Here is a 23,136-nt window from a genome sequence, read left to right on the forward strand (position 1 = left end):
CTGATGGCTATTTATTAATAAATTACACTCATAAAACTTCAGAGGAAAAGGCTAAATAAAATTATTAGTCCGAAGGGTTATTCCCTGCGGACTAATAAATTTTTTTAAATTTGATATTACAGATAGACATTTAGAAATAGTTGGCTTGTAGCTTAATCATAAAAATCTCTTCTACCTCGAAGAAGTATCTCTGTTGAATGTACTCAGCAGATTTTGTTGAATTAGATCTTCGAGACGGCGACTGTTCTGTGTACAAATATAAAAGCTAAAAATTTATTTCAGAAGACATAGTCAATATCACATCGATATTGGTTGGGGGCAAAGGAGGGATGTATCCTGCCCCCTGACAAAAAAGGGGGTTGGATATACCCTTATATGTGTTCATACCCATAAACAATAGTCTTTACTCCACTAAAACATCCAAAGGGGTTGTGAAATAAAATTATGCACTTCGCGAGTCATTTTGACAGTAAGAGGACGCATGTTTGATTTTGGGTATATTGATTATGTTTCGGGGGGAGTTGCAGTTTTATTTGAATCCTTTATATTCCTGATTTATTGAATGTTGATGTCCATCAGGATGCAGTGTTGACTGTACAGCTGGGTGTTGATGTTCAGAAACAGTTTGGGGGGATTGTACAACTGGGTGGGCAAATCCTCCATGAACACCTGTAAAACAAATATTAATAAATATTTTTTGAAGAGAGTACCGCTAACCGCTGAACCATTAAGGCTCTACTTTTAAAATAAGCTTCCCCTCCCCCCCTCCAAAAAAAAATATGGTGAATGCACGATTTTTTTCTCCCCCCCCCCCCTGAATAATAGTAATAAAAATAAAGGAGGGGAGGTAAAATAGGCAAGCCACCTAATTAAAAGGTTATTTCTTAACAAAAAATCAGTTGTTTAGATATTTGATTTATTTTTATAATGTTAAAAACCGTTTTCCTATTTATAAAACTTTGTTTAAATTACCAGTGCTCGTAGAGTTAATCATTCTGACACTCTCTAATTCTCCTCTGCAAGTTCTAAGAGAAAAAGATTATTTATTACATCGTAATTTAGACAGGTTTCCGTGGAAGGTAAAATGCATATTTATTGGAAAATAGAAACTTTGTAAAACTGTGTTATCCATTCTTTGTAGATTATTAAAACAAGTTAAAATAAAGAGATATTTTATACAAAAGTTTTGTTAAATTTAAATCTAACCAAAAAAAACTCTAGATTTTAAAATCTAATTTTCTGAAGAAAACAAAACAAAAAATTACATAATAGCCACATTGAAGTGAAAAACAAAAGATCTTATTAACAAAAGGCTATTAATCTAAAAAATAAGATGTAGAGTAGGATAAAAAGTAGTTAAGTAGCAGAGAAAAATACCATAAGTAAAATAGCAATCATCCATGAAAAGAGCCCTTCTATGCTTTTTTAAATTTTCTAATTCCACATTAAGAATAACTGCCCACTCCCCCACTCTAAAAAAAGAAAAAGAAAATATACCTGCAATGGTTACCCTGGCAGGTACCAGTCACTTGTCTACGGCTACTCACACTTTCCTGTGCATAAACCTAACAGAGGATCCAGCCCTGCACTGGTTACCCTGGCAGATACCAGTCACCTGTCTATGGGTGCTCACACTCACCTGTGCATTAACCTAAGAAGAGGATCCAGCCCTGCAATGGTTACCCTGGCAGGTACCAGTCATCTGTCTACGGCTACTCACAATAACCTGTTTATGAACCTGACAGAAGATCTAGCCCTGTTTTGGTTACCCTGGCAGGTACCAGTCACCTGTCTATGGGTGCTTCTGCTCACACTCACCTGTGCATAAATCTGACAGAGGATCCAGCCCTGCAGTGGTTACCCTGGCAGGTACCAGTCACCTGTCTTCGGCTGCTGACACTCACGATGCAACTAAAATTAATAAAGATTATGCCCAAGAGTAAAGCTTTTCTATAATTAGCGTTTGAAGGTCACAGATAACTTTAATTGATTTAGCATGTTACAATTGTACTATAGTTTTCAAACTTTTTTTGATGGTCCCTGTAACCATAGGTACGATTTAGAAAGTGTAGCAACTCCATAACCATTACTAGAAAGCTCCTACGTATATTAAAAAGAAACTGATTTTTACTTCTTGACAATTTTTGTATGATATAATTATCCTATTTATCCTGTTAGAAACAATGATTCCTGGGACAATAAGATTCAATACTTTAAACAGAGCATATCTATTATCAAATCCCAAAATGTAATATGTCCTTAAATAGAACCCTGCACTTACGTAATTTTTAACAAGTTAATGTACAATTTACTTCTTCTTTTAAATTAATATTCTGCTTAGTTTGTTTAATTTCAGAACTTTGCTTTTATGGAAGTTGTCATCCTTGTTATGTATATAAAAACAAAGTGGTAGATCATGTAGTGACTCTCTTGTTATAATTTTGAAAATATATTTATAGCATCCAATTATTCAGTATATTATATCTGTACTAGCGGCTTCGCCCCTAGCCTCTAGGGGCTTTGCCCCAAGAGATGGTAAAATAGTGTAAGGTGAAATTTGTAAAAAAAAATAATAAGAAGGACCAAGGAAATCTTCTATAAAGAAAATATTCCACAAAGGAAATCTTCCACAAAGGAAATCTACAAAGGACCTAGGATATTTCTTACAAAAAAAAAAAAAAAAAAAAAAAAAATGGGGGGATTTTTTTGTTTTTGGGGGGGTTGGGGGTGTCCCGCCCCCCAAGAAAATAGCTTAAAACCACCACAGGACCAATAAGTAGATACCCTGAAGAGTAGAATCCGATCGGTTCAGTGGTTACCGAGATCTTAAGGGACGGACGGACAGACAGACGGTCAGACGGACAGACGGACAGACATCGTTCTTCTTTGTATTATAGATTACATGTAAGTTTTATGTGTTTTTTATAGCGAAGCTCCTCTATAAGTATAAATGCAATTTTAAAGCACAGCCGTTGTTTTTAGTTGGGACAAAATCGACCTTGAGAGTAAAATAAAAGATTCAGTTAGAGGTTTTAGTAGCAAAGCTACTCTTTAAATGTTTGTGTGTAACTCTACTTTGTAATGTACTAATGAAATTTAGGTGGACAAATTTCTTTGATTATAATTGGAAGTAATTGTCCTTGTTAAACTATACAAACCTCCAATTATTCCTGGAGAGAGGGAACTCTGCACTGTAAATAACAATAAATCCAAAAGTACCTTATTTGTTGCTCAAAACTTATTATCATTTGATTGTGATTGGGTGATTCCTAACTAAAAAGCGTCCAAACTTTTCAACCAATAAACTTTAATCTACAGAAAGAGTATTTTAATTTTTTTATCTCTAGGGCTGTATATGATTACATTAACATTGTCTTATCCTGTGTGTCTTTTTTTATGAGAACTTTTTTGAAAGCAATTTTACCCCACTTTTAGTTATCAGAATTTAATGATTAATGGCTTATTTTCTTCGTTTTTATAACCATTTATACATAGAACATCAAAAAAATATTTCAGTTTTTATTTAAAAAGTTCAGTAAAATCAAAAATATAAAACTAAGGTGTCAACATCTTAAAAAGGTTTTAGCGCATTTTTATTAAGCTCAAATCTTCTACCCTTTGTAAGTCCACTTTGGGGGGCCAGTACTCCCTCCCTGGTTGAGATATGGCCTTCAAACTTTGACATGTCCCTAAAAGTATCTGTATCAATTTTTAACTCTGTATTTTAACTTTGAAGCGATTTGCAGTCATTCTTGCAAAGGCTAAAACCATTTTTAGATGTTGACACCTAGGTTTTGAATTTTTGATTTTATTGTACGTTTTTAATAAAAACTGAAATATTTTTTTGATAAATGGTTATAAAAAACGAAGAAAATAAGCCATTAATCATTAAATTCTGATAACTATAAGTGGGGTAAAATTGCTTTCAAAAAAGTTTTCATAAAAAAAAACACACTGTATCTGTACTCGATGTTCAATAGGTTTCAGGTATTTTTAATAGCGAAGCTTTTCTATAATTAGGGTAGGTCCGTTTGTCCGTAACGGTTAGCTCTTTTCGTTAAGTTAAACAGGTTAGAATTGTCCTCTCGCTTTCAAACTTGGTAGATGATTCCTACAACAGTGGGGTATGACTTAGAAAGTGCAGCAACTCTATAATCGTTACCATTAAGTCAATACGTTCATTTATAACATGCTGATTTTTTTTACTTTTTTGACAACAGATTAGTGTATGTTAAAATTTTCCAATTTATCTGATTTTTGGAATACTGATTCCTATTACAACATGGTACGATGTTATAAGCGTAGCATCTCTATAATCAAGTCCCAAAAATGTAAGTATGTCCTTAGACAGTATCATGTTTTAAGCAGTTTTGCAAAAAATTTACTTAAAATTTAGTTTAGACTTATGCATTAATATTCTTCTTATTCAGTTCTGTCTTTCAACAAGTGTTAATTTTCGTTTGTACTTCCATTTCAAAGCTTCGCTTTTATGGATGTTGTCATACTTATTTAATTTATATTGCTGGAAAAAGGGCTATAGCAAAATCCCCCATTACTGATAAAATACTGTAGACTGAAGTGCCGAGTTCAAATGCCAAGTACAATGGAAATCTATTTTTATTAGGAAAGCCACTCAGAAAGAACAAATTTTAGCATTGTAACTGAAAGTGCTTTGTTGAGCTCAGAACAACACCCATTAACCCTTAATTTCAAATAGATTTAAAATATGGGGTAGTTTTTTGTTTTTTGTTATGTTTATTACTTTAGCTAAGGTTAGGAATAGATTATTATCAAATAAAGCAGTGAATCTAGCAAAATATTTCTTACCTGATTTGTTCTGAATTTCTTTCAACGTTCCTGCACACTTCAGACTTAAATCAGAGTTATTTTTATACATTTATTCTTTATTATTCATATTATTAAATATAAATATTATAGATGTAATAAATTTTGTAGCAAATATATTCTTTATTTTGCTTTATATATGAAACAAAATTTGTACTGTTACTGTATTAAGATAAGACTATTTAAATTTACTTAATACAATGGTATTGTATGACAAAACAACCAGAAAAGGAGGAGACATTCGACTGAAAATTATATTAGTACCCTTAAGTACCCAAAGTTTTATAAACATGTTCTTTCATAGATTATAAATTTTTGGGTACTTTATTTCAATCTTATTGTTTTGTTCAAATTAATTCTAAATAATCAACAACAAAAAATTGTGACTGTAGTCATATTTTTTAAAAACAAAACTATAACTGGGAATGTTATGATAACTCATCTCCTTGTTTAATTGCAGAAATATAAATATAATGGAAAGATTTAATAGAAAAGTTATTCATATTACTTTTATTAATTTCTTCTCATGAATAAAAGATTACATTAATTTGAATCATATTAGAAAAGGTCACAAAGTTGAAAATGTTGAAAAATATTGGAAATAAGAAAGGAAAGATATTTTTTCTTGTGCCCCACCAAACCTGAACTAAAGAAATAAACAAACAAACGAAATACTATTTTAAATGAGGGAGTGGGTGTACTTTGTTCGACCAGGAACTTAAAGAAAAAATTTCAGATTTTTTTTTAATTACTTACCCTTGTGAAATAATCTTGAAAATCCACCCTGCAGGCTCCATAAGTAGTACACCATCCTATTCGGGTTCTTAAATAAAATTAAATTGAAAAGTACATTACTGGCAGTAGATGGTTCCAATCATATTCAGTATTCAGGTGTGAAAGATTGAGAACATGTTCTTTTTTCTTTTCTTTTTTTCTTTTTTTTTGGGGGGGGGGGGGTGTCAGAGGGTTTAGCACTTTATAAGTCATAGATTTGTTAGGTCTTTTGGGTCCTTTAGTTTTTATCTTAGAACTACCTGGGTCGCTTCAATACCCTGCTTAGGGTTCTTTCCTTAGAAAGCGGTCCAACCGTTTTAGAGAGATAAGAAAAGGTTTTTGTCTTCTGAAAGTATTATTCTATTTTTCAAGATGAGAAGGGGGAGGGGGGGGGGGTTCTTGTTAAACCCTCCTGCAAAAGAAATGGCGATACCTCTATTAAAAATTAAATTCTTACCCAATATCAAATTGTTGTGTAAGAAAAGAACAAACTTTCGGCTCGTCAACCTTTATAAAAGATTAGTACATTTATTTTCCTTTAAATGAGAAATGCTGCTCAATCAGGTGTGTGACATGTATACAGACAATAAATTTAACTTTAAATTTAGCATTCTTCCAAAATTACAGTATAACAGACAACAAACCTATTGAAGGTCTACATTTAATGTAAAAATATGTGAATAAGTACTATGCGCATTTTAGAGTTGGGTCTTATGGTATTGTACTTTTAGAGAACAAAAAAAGAAAATAATCCTTAGTTAAAAATATTTTCTAGTATGGCCTCTAAACCGATTGATATCCGCTGGTTTAGAACCGGTTCTTCGCTTATCCCTGTATCCGTGCAATGATTTTGTTTGTTTGTATAACAAAACACTCCAAAGGCACTCACATTGTTATATTTAAAATAGTTAAAAAGAAGAAATCTGCAGAATGAAATATGTCCAGTGCAGCGGGTTGAGTGAGCAATGGGTTATACACCTTCCCTCTGACCTCAAAATAATTATTTTTGTGTTTCATAGTGCAAAGTCCTTTTAAAGTTTTTAAAATTATCATATTTTAAAACATTTCATGCACCAAATTGTGGTTTTTACCCCCCCCCCCCCCAACCTCCACAAAAAATACATAATGGGATACACCCCCCTCCCTCAGTGTAAAATTTTCACATTTTTTTAGGTGCTTTAAACATTTTTTGACCCTAAACCCCCCTCCCTATTAAGATCCCCCCCCCTAAAAAAGCTTGGACGTTCTCGTGAAAGCCTCACTGCCATTAGATAAATTATGTCTTGATAAGTTATGTTAATGTTATAATTTCAACGTGCCGTTGAACGTGGCCGCCAAATTAATTGATTGCCGCTAAACAATTTTTATATGAATTCCAATTAGTATTTTTATATTTAGTATACTATGATACGTAGTGTGCCTATTAGAAAATCTATAATTTGGGGTATTTTTAGGTTGGAGTCCATCTTTTGCAAAGCTTCACTATGATAAAATGAATAAATATTTGTCAGATTTGTACTTTCCTAACTATAAAGCAGTAAGATATACAAATTTTGTAAATGACTGAACCGATCTTTCCACACTTTTCTACAAAGTTTAGCAACCATTCTAACAAGGGCAGGTTTTAGGTTACTTATATTGCTTAAGTAAAGAGAAACCCAACCCCCACACACACACTCTCTTTTTTCGTTATAATATGCAAAATAATATGAAACCTGATTTTTACGAGCTCTCATTCAACTTAAAACATCAAGCATCTGAAGTTTATATATGTAGTTTATACTCTATTTGGAAAGAATGCTATTTTTAGATAATAATTACTTCATTCGAATAGATTAAAACCAATTTCAAACATATTGGTAATTTTGGTAGAAAGCCTAACAAGCAAGATAACGTTTATAGTAAGCGGAGAATATGTAGGAAATATTCAATTGTCCAGTGGAACACTATACTCCCCCTTTTTTCTTTAAAAAAAAACTGGAGTTAAAAGAATAAAACATAGAATAAGGAATCTAGATAATTATGGATCCTTGTAGTAGTAAGGATGCGTTGGATATGATCCTGCAGTTTTGGAAATATAGGCTACCTACTTTCATAATCAATATGCTAAACTTATAATATGCCAGGGTTTACAATAAAGCTTATAAGCTTCTTAGCTTCCTAGGGCTTCATTTAGGTTAGTTTTCCTAATTCGAATATATTTTGAAGCCTACTAGTAAGGGTAAAGCTGGCTAAAAAAGAGATGATCCAGCTGACAAACTACAAATATAACTTCAGACAGACCTACGCAACTGGTTTGTAGGCAAACATTTCAAATCATCAAGCTATATAGGAGCTTTATTCTTATTACATTTCAGAAGAAGTACTTATTGGATAAATTTATGAAAATATAACGTTGTTTTTCATGAACTTGAAGAGCAAAGATATTCTTTGATATGATGGGTTTGTTAATCAATGCTTTCCCTCAAAGTGCCTAGGGGTCTTTTTCTCTCTTTAAGCCAAGCTACTTGGGAGCCTACACCTGAGCCCTATGTTATTGATCAATCCAATTTGTTATTCTTAAAGATTTTAAATATGCCATTATGGTCAACAAAAATCTTCGACTGCAAAAAAATTCCTTCTAGTACATAGAAAAAGATACATTGTGAATGAGAACCATACCAGTCCATTGGTTAGGATATCCTTTGGTATAGACACACACACATCCTCTTACTTTTATATAAGTATTAGGCAAACTACTTAAAAACCAAATCACCAAATTAGCTGATGATTTTATTGGTCAACATAATATACCTGTTTTTGTTTATCAACATTTGCGCGTGACTGCTGCCAACTTCCAACTATGATTAAACAAGAATTAAAATGTGTTTTTTGACAATATCAATTGCATCCAAAAGTAGAACAGCAATAACAAGCTAATAAAAGCAATTTATTGTTAGGACTAAAATTTTATAGGATCATTTTGATCACATGTGTACTTTTTTCTCATTAATTGTCGATATAAATTACAATTCTTATTACAACCGGAAAAGTTAGTTATCCCATTTTATATAATAGTAAGTTTTTTTTTTGTCTGAAGCTTAAGATTTCAATGACTACTGAGCTGTTTTCTACAATTTAGAGAATCTTCACATAGGTCATGGGATGGTTTTGGGCTTTTTAGATTTTCAGATTAAAGTGTGAGATTATTTTAGGCTTTTTTCAATCTTTCAATACAGAGCCTCTAGATACTATGGCCGTAAACAATAGTTATTAGTATGAAATATTAGAAAATTATTCTTACCCAAATTTTGTAAAAGATTCCTATCAACTCTGACAGATCCACCTAAAAAATTTACACCAGATAATATCATAATATCTTTATGCCCTTAGAGCAAGTTAGAAATGCAAAGTCAGCATGAGCTATGAAGCATAAGGAATATTTATGTCATGATCCAATTAATTATCTATTTTGAATGATTTAGGCTGCAAATATTTCAAGTAAAGACACATGAAGTTTAATTTTCAGTAATATATTACACTGGTGTCCTGGATAGGAAACAGGTTTTTTTTTAGTTACGTATGACAAGACCTATATTTCTATGACCGGGCGTGTATGACGGTTCAGCACATAACTTTCATTAAATCATAGCTGATCATTTTTGTGGATTTTTTTAAAAATTACTTTTTTACCAAGATTTTCATAGTTTTTCTCCAGAAAAACACAATGTTCTCATATTTACAGCTTAGTTAATCTAAATTATCAATTATCAAAATTATCAAAATTATGTTATCATCAATAACAAGATCTTTCAGAATCAATTAACTAATCTAAGATTTGTAGTCTAGAAGTTTGGTAAGAGTTATTTGAAGTTGTTATTTAAATTAATGTCTAAACAGTTAAACAAAACTTAAGTTTGTTTTGGTAGTCAACACAAAAAAAATACTCACTTTTTAAGTCCCTCATGCATGCCTCATGAATTCTTATGGCATAGTTCCTGGCTGTAATAATATGTCCCTCTGAGGTTCCACCAATGAAGTTTAAACTTACATGCTTCAGAATCAGCAATCTGTATAAAGTTTTCCTTGTAATATTGACAAGTTATCATGCTCAATATAGATTCCTTGCTGACTTGATGTCTAAATAGTTCCTGTGTTATTGTTTGTTCCTGCTCATCATCATTGGAAACAGTCATTTCAGTATTGTGGCTGCTTTTAAAGGTTTTGATGGGTTGTGGTTGCAGTTGAAATGATGGTGGTTGTGTGAAATTCTTGCCAGTGTCAGACACAAACTTCACCAGATTCTTGTTTACTCTGGCCTTTAAGGTATTCAGGTAAACATTTTAACCTAAAAGTATTGGGACAGGGGGGTTTTAGCTGTTCTGGGTAATGCATTTGGATCTACTGCAGTTCATGGTAAAATATTGCTTGTAAAGCATGCTTCCAGGTTCATGACGTGACAGTAGATGGCTGTTCTCACAGCAGCTTTTCCAACAAACAGTAGGCTGTCCCAGCTGGCATAACTAAATATGGAACTGCAGTAGAATATCAGGTACTGGCAAATTGCTTTGTATGTATTTACTATGACTTACTCTCTTAGAACTTAGGATGTCTGACTTATGGTACTGTTTCAACAATGACTACAGTGCTGGCTTCATTCGAAAAGGTGATAAAGACTATTGTAGATAATTTGGCTGGAGAAATGAATGGGTTCTGACTATTTAACCAATCATTAAGAACTGCTAAGTAAGCTTTTATGTCCTTGACATAAGGATAAATAAGGGGACCTATGCTGTTGGAGTTGTCAGCACAGGAAACTAGATGTAATTAGAGTGAGGTGTTGGCATTTATGAAATTTACAGTTCGAATAGTACATGGTATAGGACCCCTCCTTGTAGGTCAGCCTGTTTGGCAGATTTGAATGCATATTTAGATCCTCTGATAACAACAAATTGTTGTCTACCTCTAAGGTATTCACATTAAAACATTACATGTACTCATTCAAGTCTAGTGTATTAATATTATGCAGTAGAACTTCATTGTTTACAGTGTCAAAAGCTATTGAAAAATAAATGGCAACTGGCACTGTTCTGATAACTGGTTTCTGATTGTTTAGGCTGTTGATTAAGGTTTTAATACTCTGTAAGGCAGTGGTGGTGAACCTGCCTGTGTGAAAGCCATAATGTTGGTCTGCAAGTTTAACAGCATCATTCAGGTAGGGACAAATCATGCATGCTGGAAAAAGAAGTGAGACAGGGCAGTAGCTGGAACCCTGATTGTCAAGTTTCCCTGGTTTCAGTAATGAAATAATTTTACCCGTCCTCTATATGCTTGGTATCTAGAAGTGATTTACTTGTCAATACTACAATAAAAACATTGTACAAAATCATTGCGGTTTCTGATTTGTTTAAACTTTTTTGGTGGAACCTCAGAGGATCCTTTTATCACATCCAGGATCTATGGGTTACCTACAAATCTTAGAATAGCCAATTGAGGTTATTGATCTTGTTATAGCTATCGTCTATTATACTTTTTTGCATGAATTTAGAATAACTAAGCTGGAAATGTGAGAATATTGTGGTTTTTTTGGGGAAAAACTATGAAAATATAGCTAAAAAAGTAATTTTCAAAAAAAATCCATAAAAATGATCAGCTGTGATTTAATGAAAGTTATGTGCTGAACCGTCATACACGCCTGGTCATAGAAATATAGGTCTTGTCATACGTAACTCAAAAAAAACCTGTTTCCTATCCAGGACACCAGTGATTAGAGCAAAAAATATCAAAATAACAAATCTTTTAAAAAGATAATTACATTTAGCTAAAAAGACATTTATTTCTTTTTTTGTAAGTTAAAGAATTCATTATTAAGATATTTATATGTTGAAGAATATGCTGAAAGACTATGAATAAAATAATGAGAGTAATTCCTCTGAATATAAGATTTCTTTGGCATCTACATACATAAAATAAAAAGTAATTTCGAGGGTTTGGCAATGAATTTGTAACTAAGTTGAATTGGATATGTTGCTTTCTTGATATTTTTATTTTCTTATTCTTTTCACCCATGGTATTAGTTGTTAAGGACACAAAAACTCATATCTTCTTATTATATAAAGTAGTAAGCTATTTTTGTCTGTAGCGAAGGATCTTGCTAATCACTGACCCGATATGGTTCTCATTTACATTGAAGCTTCCTATAGGTCCTGAGGTGGTTTTAGGCTATTTTATTTTGTAGATAAAATCTGGGTATGGTGTTAAGCTATTTTTCTGCCCTTATTTATCCTTTAGAATAGAGCCTCTAGATGCTAGGGGCGCAGCCGCTTGTAGTTACATAAAGCCACAACTAAAAACTAAAAATACCTTATTTCTAAATTAAAGACTCATTCATTAATATAGACCCTGTAAGACTTTATACTTTCCTATTTTGTATCCCCCTCCACCTCTCAGAACATTTACATATTTTCAGGGATAAGTCAATGGACGATAAATGTCGCTCCCAATGAAAATAAACAAAATTACAATCTTTTGTAAATTAAAATTATTGGTTAACAAGTGCCTTAAGTTCCTAAAATTAGTAAAAATAGTTCTGACAACAATTATTATTTGGGGTTTATAGTTGAATAATGATTGGTGTGTAGAAAGTAACAGTGGTTGAAACAGTCCACTAATAGTTTATTTTTTTTATATACATACAATTTTGAAAATACCAGAATTTTATTAAAATTATTTCTTATTTTTGTATTTATGCCTAATTTAGGGACATAAATCTGTAAGCCAAACTGGCAGTTTTTATTCTGATTTCATTAAATGTCAGCCAGAATATTTTTAGTAAAGGCAATATTAGTAAAATATTCGTGTTATTTCCATTTAATTTTACATAATGAATAGATCTGGAAACTTTATTCTCTGTGCTTTAAAAAAGAACTATTTTTAAAAATTGGCTTATTCATCAATTTATTTATAATCTGTAGTAGACTCTTTATTCAAACTGTGGGAAAAAAATAAGATACAGATTTAAAAGGACAAAATTCGAGACATTTAAGAGGGGGCGGGGGGAGGTTCAATACAAAAAAAAATCACAAGAATTCGTACTAAAGCTGTAAAAATCATCTCTTTGTCAAGAAATATACTAGCATTTAGTGCCTAAGAGGAAGACAGGGGCTAAACAACAGCTTAAACCATCAAAAGACTTAAATCTGAAAATAAAATAGCTTAAAGCCATCACAGGTTCAATGTGAAGCTTATATAAAATAGAAAACTCAATTGGTTTAGTAGTCATTGAGATTTTAGGCTTTAGACAAAAACTTTGCTTCTTAATGAAACAGGATAGCTATAAGAATTTCATACAAAGAGTTGTGCAATCAAATAGTTTTTTTTCTCAGTAAAGGGAATTAAAATTATTTTTTCTAAGATAATTTTCCCCACTGTATTTCTCTTTAAGTAAGGTTGAAAGTATAAGGTATGTAAAATATTAAACTTTGTATGATGTAAAAAACTGAATTATGAAAAATAATACATTGGGACGTTTTAAATAATAGATCTAATATAATCACATTGATTAATATTTTTGTTGATAAAATAAAACTGCTTTTATATAATATTTTTTTTTTAATTTTAAAAGTATAAAATCTTTGTTCATTGTTTATAAATATTTTGTAAAGACAAGGAGCTATAACATAAAAAATTCTTCTTATTGAAAATCTATGAAATGAAATTATTCAATTATTTCTGATAATAATGCTTACTTAGCCCACGCATTTTAATGTGTTCAACAAAATTTTTGAAAAACTAAAAGTGTCAAATAAGATAACATTAAAAGTATGGGAACAAAAACAGTAGGGGGAATTCCTAGGCACAAAAAAAGGCGCAACTTATTACCATGCACAGTTAAGACCTTCAGATATAGGTTGTGCAATAACATGACTGGATGTCTCCAATATTTTGGGTGTTAGTGACTTGGGACTTACAATAATGTCTAGCCCTATGATGATATCAATAAATCCCAACAAGTCCCCAAAGTTTTTTAATAACGTTTTCTTGACAACTTTGGGGACTTTAGTGAATTTGGATTGGTTGATTCATTAAGTTGTGCGTACAAACGTTTTAACCACTAAGTTTAATCAACAGAAGGGGTAATTTTGTGTATAATCCTTGGGGATGTACATCAATTTATCGGTCATTGTCTTATCCCTTTAGATCCCTGGGTATATATATGTTGTTGGTTCACCCTAGTGCGTAGGTATGACAAAATTACTTAGGTATAATATTGTTGGCCACCCTAGTGTGTAGGTGTGACAAAATTACTTAGTTATAATATTGTTGGCCACCCTAGTGCGTAGGTGTGACAAAGTTACAAAGGTATATTGTTGGCCACACTAGTGTGTAGGAGTGACAAAGTTACTAAGGTATAATATTGTTGGCCACCCTAGTGTGTAGGAGTGACAAAGTTACTAAGGTATAATATTGTTGGCCACCCTAGTGTGTAGGAGTGACAAAGTTACTAAGGTATAATATTGTTGGCCACCCTAGTGTGTAGGAGGGACAAAGTTACTGAGGTATAATATTGTTGGCCACCCTAGTGCGTAGGTGTGACAAAGTTACTGAGGTATAAAATTCATATCTGTATTGTCAGCAGTTCTCAACCAGGTAGAAAAGAACTCAGAATGGTGGGTGTTTCATTTCAACAATTCAGGGATAAGACAATCAACCTTAAATCCATTTTTTACCCCCCAATAATAAAGCTTAATTACAAGTGATTAGTAAGAAATAGATGTATATATATTTTAGCGTCATTAAGATATCCCTTGAGGGTTTTATATCCATCAGACTTTAATAAACTAGACTATTAGTTTCATTTATCCCACCATAATGTTATCATAGGTTTCAAATAGTTTTAGATGACAATTAGCTTCGCTCATAAAATTTTAAAAAATATATAGATGAGAAGGAAAATATTGTTTATGATGATGACCTAAGGTGGATTCTTAAAAAAACTTTTTCCCCACTAAAATCAGTTTCCCCCACTAAAATTTTAGTGAGGCAAAATTATCCCCTCTTAAATTTTAGTTTCCCCCACTGATTTTAGTCGGGGAAACTGATTTTAGTGGGGCAAAAGTTTTTTAAGAATCCACCTCTATATTGGTCTTTGTGTCGCTTAGGGTTTGCTCCACGAAGGACAACTAATCCTTTGATAGTCCACTTTTGTCAGAGTGTGCATTGAAATGAGTTGCGCCTGTTTATGGACCAAAGCATCCAACCCACCCTTACTACTGATTTAACTAGCCTGACAAAGCATTGCACCATTTTTAACGGATCTAGTATGATGCGTTGTGATCTAGGCTCGAGCCCGACACCTCGTTAACAACATGCCGACACGTTACAAATTCTGCTAATGCCGTGGATTTATAACTGTGTACTTCACGATAAATATCTTTTCAGTCTAATTATGAAATATAGTTAACTCTATTATCCTTTCATTTTATTCAAAATTAGCTGAATAATTTTCATGGAGAAACTATTTAAGAATAATTTTTTGTCTAATTTAGAAGTTTTTAAAAAGAATAGGTTTTTAAAACCCTTCTTTGCTTTACACTTTTGTATTTTTAGTAAAATATTAAAATTAAGAATTACTATTTTTCTACTCTTACTCTTTACTTTTGGTTTTCTTGTAACTTTGTAGCTAATAGAAAACAAAATCTGATATGGTTTTAAATAAACCTATTTTTTACCTAGCTGCACTTGTGGCCTTAAATTTAATATTACTTAGCGAGGCGGTTCCACAATTCGAAATGTCCGTCTGTCTGTTCATTGAAAACTTTATAGAGGAAACGGGAATTTCTCGGTCGCTATTGAAGATAGACAGCTCATTTTTCTTGTGTAAATATTCTGCTGACAATTAGGCATCTTCTGCAAAACTCACTTGGTCCATCGGTCTGTCAGTTATTATGTAAGACTGCTGAAATTTTGTGTAACGATTCATATGGTCACCGGCACCAATTACTCCCACTTGTTTCCTTCCTCCGTTCTTTTTTCTTTTATATTTATGAGCTTTGCTAATTGTGGATGTTGTAATACTTGTTTAATAATAAACGCTACTGGGTCGGGTGAAAAAAATTGGGTAAAAGTAATCGTCTAGAATTCTACCTGTGGGCGTCATTTAGAAAGAAGGAATGCTGATATTCAAAAAGTTATTTCTTCGAATATAAAAAAAGTAAAGTTGTACCTTTAAAATTTCAAACGACCGACTATCATATTTTTATCAAATTAGCTTGAACAGTCTATATAATGTCTTTTTGATTACAGTCACCATAATGTCTTTTTAATTACCCATGAAACCCTTTAAAAACATTTTATTCAGAAATAATAAAAAAGTCAGACGGATTGATATAAATCGTATTCATTAATAAGTTTTCATAATCATTATATCAATATGAAACAAGATTCTAATTAGGCTTGGCAGCCGAGCGCCAGCCACCTATATACATCCGGGAAATTATTGTACTAAAGATTAGGTAAGATTAATTTGGGTACTGGGTGGGTAGCCCCTAAGGTACTTTGTGGACAGGCACCTTGTAATAAAATAAACAGATAGCGATGCTGCGGATATTAGGAGAATAAGAAGCTCTACAGCTGCAAAAAAAACATGTTTCTAATGACGACTAAATCTGATGAAACTGCAGCCGCCTTATTTTTAAAACAGCAGTCAAATCGGCATCCACCTGATGACTACAATTTATGCAAACGCTACTCCATTAAAAATTTTAATAATTCTCCACATTTAAAAAAAGTTAGCTTCAGATGTAATGTTTTAATATAGCTATATTAAGATCAAATGCTTTTCTCAAGTCAAACTTACACAAATTTCAAGTTTTATAATCAAGGAATATTCTTTTCAGTATGGCTACGAAACCAATTAAAATTGAGAAGCGGCTCTCAACCATAATGAACAATTATGTATAGCATAGTATTACAGACAATTTTTTACGAATACTAAAATAAAAATCGACCTTAGGGGTTAACAAAACTGGTTTTAATTTTAATTTTCCATTTTAATATCCGCGGAAAGCTGAGATATACGATGAGATAAATAACTATTCTATTGTTGAAACTTCAAGAAGAAGAATGCCATTATGCTTTCAGTAAAGCTTTGCAAATCATAAACTTGTACAAATACATAGCAACAGTTAAAAGGTGTAAAACACTCTGGTAATGAGGAATGTTTTTGAAGACAAAACACAAATTCCTTGTTATAATTGTAAATCGCGCCTAATCATCCTAGACAGGGTGTCGGATCCGTTTAATTTTGATGCGGCTCTAGCTCCTACCTTAAAATTAATATATCAATTTTTGTTCATTATTGAATTTGATAAAATAAAATAAATAATATAAAATATTTTGCTTTTATTTGATTAAAGCTATATAAAAGTAGAAGGATGTGTGTCTATTTGTTAAGTAACAATAGTTTTTCAGTTTATTATATGGAAATAGACCGTTGCCAAATTATAATATTTCTTTAAAAAATCATTTTTAGCTAATCTGGAGCCGGAGCCGTTTTTAACGAAAAACACGGCTCCGGCTCCACTAAAAATGTTGCTGCTCCCGGCTCCCGGCTCCGGCTCTGGCTCCGAAACACTGATCCTAGACATGACTATTTAAAAATACTACCTTGTGCAAGCATTGAAACAATATTAGGAACATCTGAACTTGAACTGAACACCTGGAAATAATTTTAAAATAAATAATTTATAAATTAACTAGATAGTTATCCCATGTACAATTATATTTAGATAATTGTTAATGATATAATTTCTATTATATTTTCTACTAATTAAGGATTGAAGATTGTGTATTAGTTAATTTTTAATATGCCACTTAATAATACGAAATATAATTACATCAACGTCATTACACCAGCTTTCCTAATTCATAACAAATAAATTAACTAAAAATCAGAATTTTAAGATTTAGTACATAAAATCATCATCATAATAAGATGTTTTTATGTTTCTTATAACCCATAACTTTCTCATTTTATAATTATTATGAGCGCCTCTACTCTATAATTTGTACGGCTGTTATAACTTTCATCTAAATTATTTGTTATGTCTTACGAATTCTAAACAATATTTTTGATCCTACCCAATTATCAGTAATACTTTTCATTATATTTTAAAGTGTTATTTATATAATTGCATATTTAATAAGTTTTTATTGCTTTTAAGAGGACAGATTAAACTGCAAATAGTAAATTTATCTAATAAGTAATCTTTAGTTGAATAGTAGAATTATAATTTTGTTTTATAATTGTTTTTGTTTCTTTTTTTTTGTATATTTATTAAACCGATTGGGTACTGCGGTGGTTATAAGCTATACTGTTGGGGCTGCCCCACCCCATATCCCCCCCCCCCCACCGCCAAAAAAATGGAAAATTAAAAAAATATTTAAAAAAATTAAAAGAATAAAAAAATAATTCAAAATCTGCAAGTATATTAAAAAGTAGAATAGAAATTTGTAAAAGTAAACAAAATATTATATACTATAATTAAAACTATAGTTTTAAAAATTACAGGAAATTGTAATGACAAGTTTGAAATCGTTTTACAGTAGGTTAATGAGAAGAGTTATTCTTTAGAAACGTACGGATGAAAGTAAAGACTTGCCCTAATAGTAAAAAAGCTTTGCTTAAAAAAATGTGCTAAGTAATCCTCTTTAAATAAAAAAAAACTGCAGGCAATTAACCAAGAAAATTGACTGCTTATAAAAAGTAACATATATGTATGTATATCATAGAGAAAATACGAGTTACAATATAACATCAAGTGGAGTATCATTTCTATGCAGCCACCCTTTCATCCTGGTTCTAATAAATGTCAACTTTGTCTTATGGAAAAAGTTGCAATCTTAAAATTTAAGATTCCACTTTTGCCTCTCTTGGTGAAGATATCTTCAACAAGAGAGACAAAAGTGGAATCTTATATTTCAAAAATCGTATCGGCGTTGAAGATATCTTCACCAAGAGAGGGGAAAGTGGAAGGGTAGATTACAGTTTTAGAGGGTCCAAACCATAATCATAGATTATATTTCTGCTTCTATAAAAATGGATTCAACTCCCTAACTGTATAATATTTACAATTTGGAATAATTAAAGAAAAATAATATTTGTTATTAAACAATACTCTTTTTATGAATGTATTTTGTCAACTGTTTTTCTAGGAAAATTATAAGAATTGTTATGCTTCTTATTATATAAAAGATACCTTACATATTGATTTTATTAAAACAAGGATGACAACATCCATAAAAGCGAAGCACTGAAACGGTAGGACAAGCGGACATTAACACTTATATAGTGTCAGAACTGAATAATCAAAATATAAATGTATAAGAATCGGAGCAAAATTGTAAGTAAATTTGTTGAAAAACTGCTTGATACAGGATAATGTTTATGGACATACTTACATTTTTAGGACTTGATTATAGAGTTGCTTTGCTTATTACATTATACTTTGTTGTCCCCGGAATCAACTTATCAAAAATCAGATCAATCGGATGATTAGATCACATAAAAATTTGTTGTCAAAAAAGTAAAAAAATCAACATGTTTAAAATGGACGTACGGACATTCTTGTTATGATTATAAAGTTGCTACGCTTTCTAAATCGTACCTAACTACCACAGGAATCACCACGAAAAGTTTGAAATCGATAGGGCAATTCTAACATGCCTAAATTAACGAAAAAAGCTATCCGTTTGTGACGGACGGACGGACGTACGGACTGACCTTTATTATAGAAAAGCTTCGCTTTTAAAAATAAAATCAACGACGCAAGAACCCCCTGACTTTTACATAAAAGTATCAGGATCTGTGTGTGTCTGTCTGTCTACGTGTAACGAAAGATAATTTTCTACAACTGCTGAACCAAAAAGGTTCTCATCTACAGAGGAGCTTCTCATAGGTCCTGCAAAGGTTTATGACTATTTTGGTGGAGAATACCGCCTTCCTCTCAAGAAAAAATGTCTTCCCAAAACTTTATTTCACTTTTTTAAAATTATGATGGAGATAAATCAAATAATAAACTGTTTTAGGACATTAAGTATCAAAATACTAGTTATTAGAATTAATTAAAAACCTTGCAAAAGCTAGGCAAACTAATATTAGAGTAGCTAAAAATTATATGGAACGGTTAGTCATAGGTACTTTTAACATTCTTTATAACTTATTAAATTTAAATTTTCACTTCTACGTTTATAGTCTTATTTTTAGGAAATAAAACAGAAATGTTTAAATAAATTATGAAAGTTTTCAATTAGATAGAGAGGGAGAGAGTAATTTGTATGTTATTTTTGACCCTTATTTAAATTCTTTAGTTTGAAAACAGAAGTAAGTTTTACAAAATAAAATAAATCGAGAACAAATGAAGGTACATTACTACTGAGACAACCACCCAGAAAAACAGCTGAAATCACGAAAAACCTTTCAAATTTGGCGGCTGCAAGTTTTGAACAAGTATTCTTTACAAAAGATTTTTTACTTTGATACTGCACCCTTTACCATCCGGTTAGGACAACATACAAGAAACAGCATATATAAATATAGAATTAACTTTAATCCTTAATAACTATTGTTTTACATCTAGTGTAGCTTCCGGAGTGGTGATAGATTCGAATCTCGGCCCGACACCGCGTCAAAACTAAAGACGTTAAAAATAGTTCCTACTGCTGCTATGTCAGATGTGCTACATAAATAGTTAGAATAGGGGAAGGTATTTGCCCATAAACAGGCGCAACTCATTACCATGTGCAGATAGGACGTCTCATCCAGGTCGTGAAATCAACGGGTTGGTTGTCTGTTGGATGTTACTTAACCTTGTTTAAAATATTGTTATGTTCACCTGCATTAAAGCACCTGGGCAACTGAGAAGAATGAAAAACACAGTTTTCAACATTTTTTCTCAATCTTTCTATTTCTATGAAAAATTATAAGATTTACAGAAAATAAGAGATTTAAACATAACTAAAGTGAATTTTAAGTAAAATGTGCAATATTGAAGCAGCTGATAATGCCAAATAAAAATGATTTCATACAATACAAATGACCAATGATAGGCAAGTATACATTTGAATTAACCAATGGTGAAATTTATACTGGCCCATCATTGGTCATTTGATTGATTGATTAGCCATAGTTTCTTAGGGTTTGTACCTAAGTAGTCATGGAGTAGGCTGAGACACTTTTGTATAGCCACTAGGGCTATCAAGCTCCACGTTCAAGCACATAATGACTTGACCTGCTATCTCATGAGAGCTACTCATTATTACCTCACCCCCGCCGAGTATGGCAGGTGTCCCAAATTAAGTCACTGTAATGAATGACGCTCTCCGCAGAGGAGCTTGGGATAATGGTTGTACAGATATTATTTACGTGACTATTGAGTATCCAAACTTACTCAATAATCCCCTATTTACACAACAAGGGGAAGTTGCGTGAATGTATTCAACTGAGAAATTCGAGTTGCCACATGGAGACTTGAACTCGAACTCTCACCACCGTAACTCAGTGCGTTACCACTGAGCTACGACGCCCCTATCATTGGTCATTTGTATTGTATGGTGTTATTTTTCTTTAGTCACTATAAGCTGCTCCTGTAATATTATATTTATGCATTCGTTGCATTAAAGTGTTTGTGTGTGTGTTTTTCCTTTTACTGTTCCTTTCCTGTTCTATAAAGCTTTTTGTACAAAATATTAAGATCTAAATCTTGTAGCAAAATTATTTGTACCTATACGATAAAGGTTCGAATCATGCAAAATATAAAGAACATCGTAAAAAAGGGATTTTACAGACTTTAATTCCACAAATAATGAATTGCATGTCATAATTTTCAGGGAGTAAGGAAAATGCCAAATAATTATCTAATAATCTCCCTTCCCCTTTTACTTTGAAATCAAACCTTTACATTAGCTGAGCTATATTGAGGAAAGTAAATAATATAATCATTTTTGCAAGTGTGACCATATATTGTGCCTTATATGTAAATCTTATGCCTATTGGTGCTATAAATTTGTGGTTCCTCTACATACTAAAGCAATGAAATAACTAAAGAATTGGTTATAACTACATAAAGTTATTATTAGCATGCATAGTTAGCTTACGAAACTACTAATACTCATCTTAGCATTAATAAATTATCATTTTCATTTTAAAAAATAGCGCATAGTTTGAAGATTAGTAGAACCATTAAGTTTCAAAATTAGATTCTAATGTTTTTTTGAATGAGGGGAGGGGACGGCAAATTTTTAGGACCTACCTTGTTTGACTTACCTTTTCCTAAATAGTCTTAAACCAGCCCAGAACTGATATTAATTTTAGTTATCTTAAAGGACAATAGTGACATATTACACTGTGTAATTTTTAGTATAATCAAAAAAATAATTTGACCACATATTCTTGCTGTACCTGTAATAGGGGTGAAGCAATTCAAGCCCTATTTGGCGAGTCCATGAGGGGGGAGGGGCAATCTTTTCCCCCGCTGGCGGCTGGCAGTTTTGACCGTGCTAATCTGGCGGTAAACAATAGAAAGGGTTGCTGAGGAATGTGTTGGGAGGAGATTAAACACCTGATATCTTATCGGGAGTGGTTAGGAGCGAAGCATGCTCTAGGAAACGACAGTCTGTCTGTCGGACTACCACATACCTACTAGACTAATTATAAACCCGTTCCTTATATTTAAACCTAACCATAACCTAGACTTTAATAAGCATAACAAATTTAGTTTTCGGTAACAGGGAATTAGTTGTATTTTTTTAGTTGTTTTAACTGTAAACTAATCATGAATAAAAGTTGATTTGTAATATGCCTATAATTTTTCAAATAAATGCCAATATTATTAATATTAAGTCGAAAATTGACTTTCCCACTAGACGTAACTAACCCACACAGACCGATTTCCCCCCCCCCCCCCTCCCCTTCAGCTTATCTATTTTAAGATAAAGAGGAGGGGAATAAGGGAGGGAAAAATTAATTAAAAGGGGATGATTTTTTTCTACGTTCCCACGTATTGTTCTAATGTTTTAACAAAGAGAATAGTAGCTTATGCGAAATTTCGTAAAGTTTTGAGTAAGCTTCCAGTCAAATGCGCTTATTATGTCCAACTGTTCCTAATGTTGACCAAATGCATAGTATGATTAAACGCATATTTAAAAACAGTTTGACCTAATAAGCGCATTTGACTGGAATCTTAATCACAACTTTGCGCAATTTTTCATAAGCTACTATTCTCTTTGAAAATGACAAATAAAGAGGCAAGGCAATGCCGGCTTAAATGTTAACAATCCTATCATTTTTTCTTTATAACAACCATAACCACCAAGAGCTCTAACCCTACGGGGCTATCTTGTAACCAAATAACCTAACCTTAATTATAGTGGGTGTGGGGGGTAATGTGCTCAATCGGGGATTTGAAGGTATATTGTCATAAAATTAATATAGAAACTCACAAGCACCTACATAAATATACATACAAAGTTGACAACATC

At 32.1% G+C, this 23,136-nt stretch overlaps 1 protein-coding gene across 1 annotated transcript; it reads right to left on the reverse strand.

Annotated features, from left to right (window-relative positions):
* Nucleotides 1-385: 385 nt before the first annotated feature.
* LOC145329555 (uncharacterized) lies at nt 386-20,571 on the reverse strand. Its single transcript, XM_080173828.1, has 10 exons — nt 20,493-20,571; nt 17,266-17,317; nt 8,903-8,944; nt 8,413-8,459; nt 6,077-6,126; nt 5,602-5,668; nt 4,828-4,871; nt 1,819-1,911; nt 973-1,025; nt 386-669 (listed from the first exon to the last, which is right to left on the reverse strand). The coding sequence occupies exons 1-10, from the start codon at nt 20,544-20,546 to the stop codon at nt 530-532; spliced, it is 642 nt and encodes a 213-aa protein (XP_080029954.1). The 5' UTR covers nt 20,547-20,571; the 3' UTR covers nt 386-529.
* Between the last annotated feature and the right edge of the window lie 2,565 nt (nt 20,572-23,136).

This window comes from Acartia tonsa, chromosome 10 (assembly GCF_053477335.1).
Source record: "Acartia tonsa isolate MP-2025a chromosome 10, ASM5347733v1, whole genome shotgun sequence".
Lineage (NCBI taxonomy): Eukaryota > Metazoa > Arthropoda > Copepoda > Calanoida > Acartiidae > Acartia > Acartia tonsa.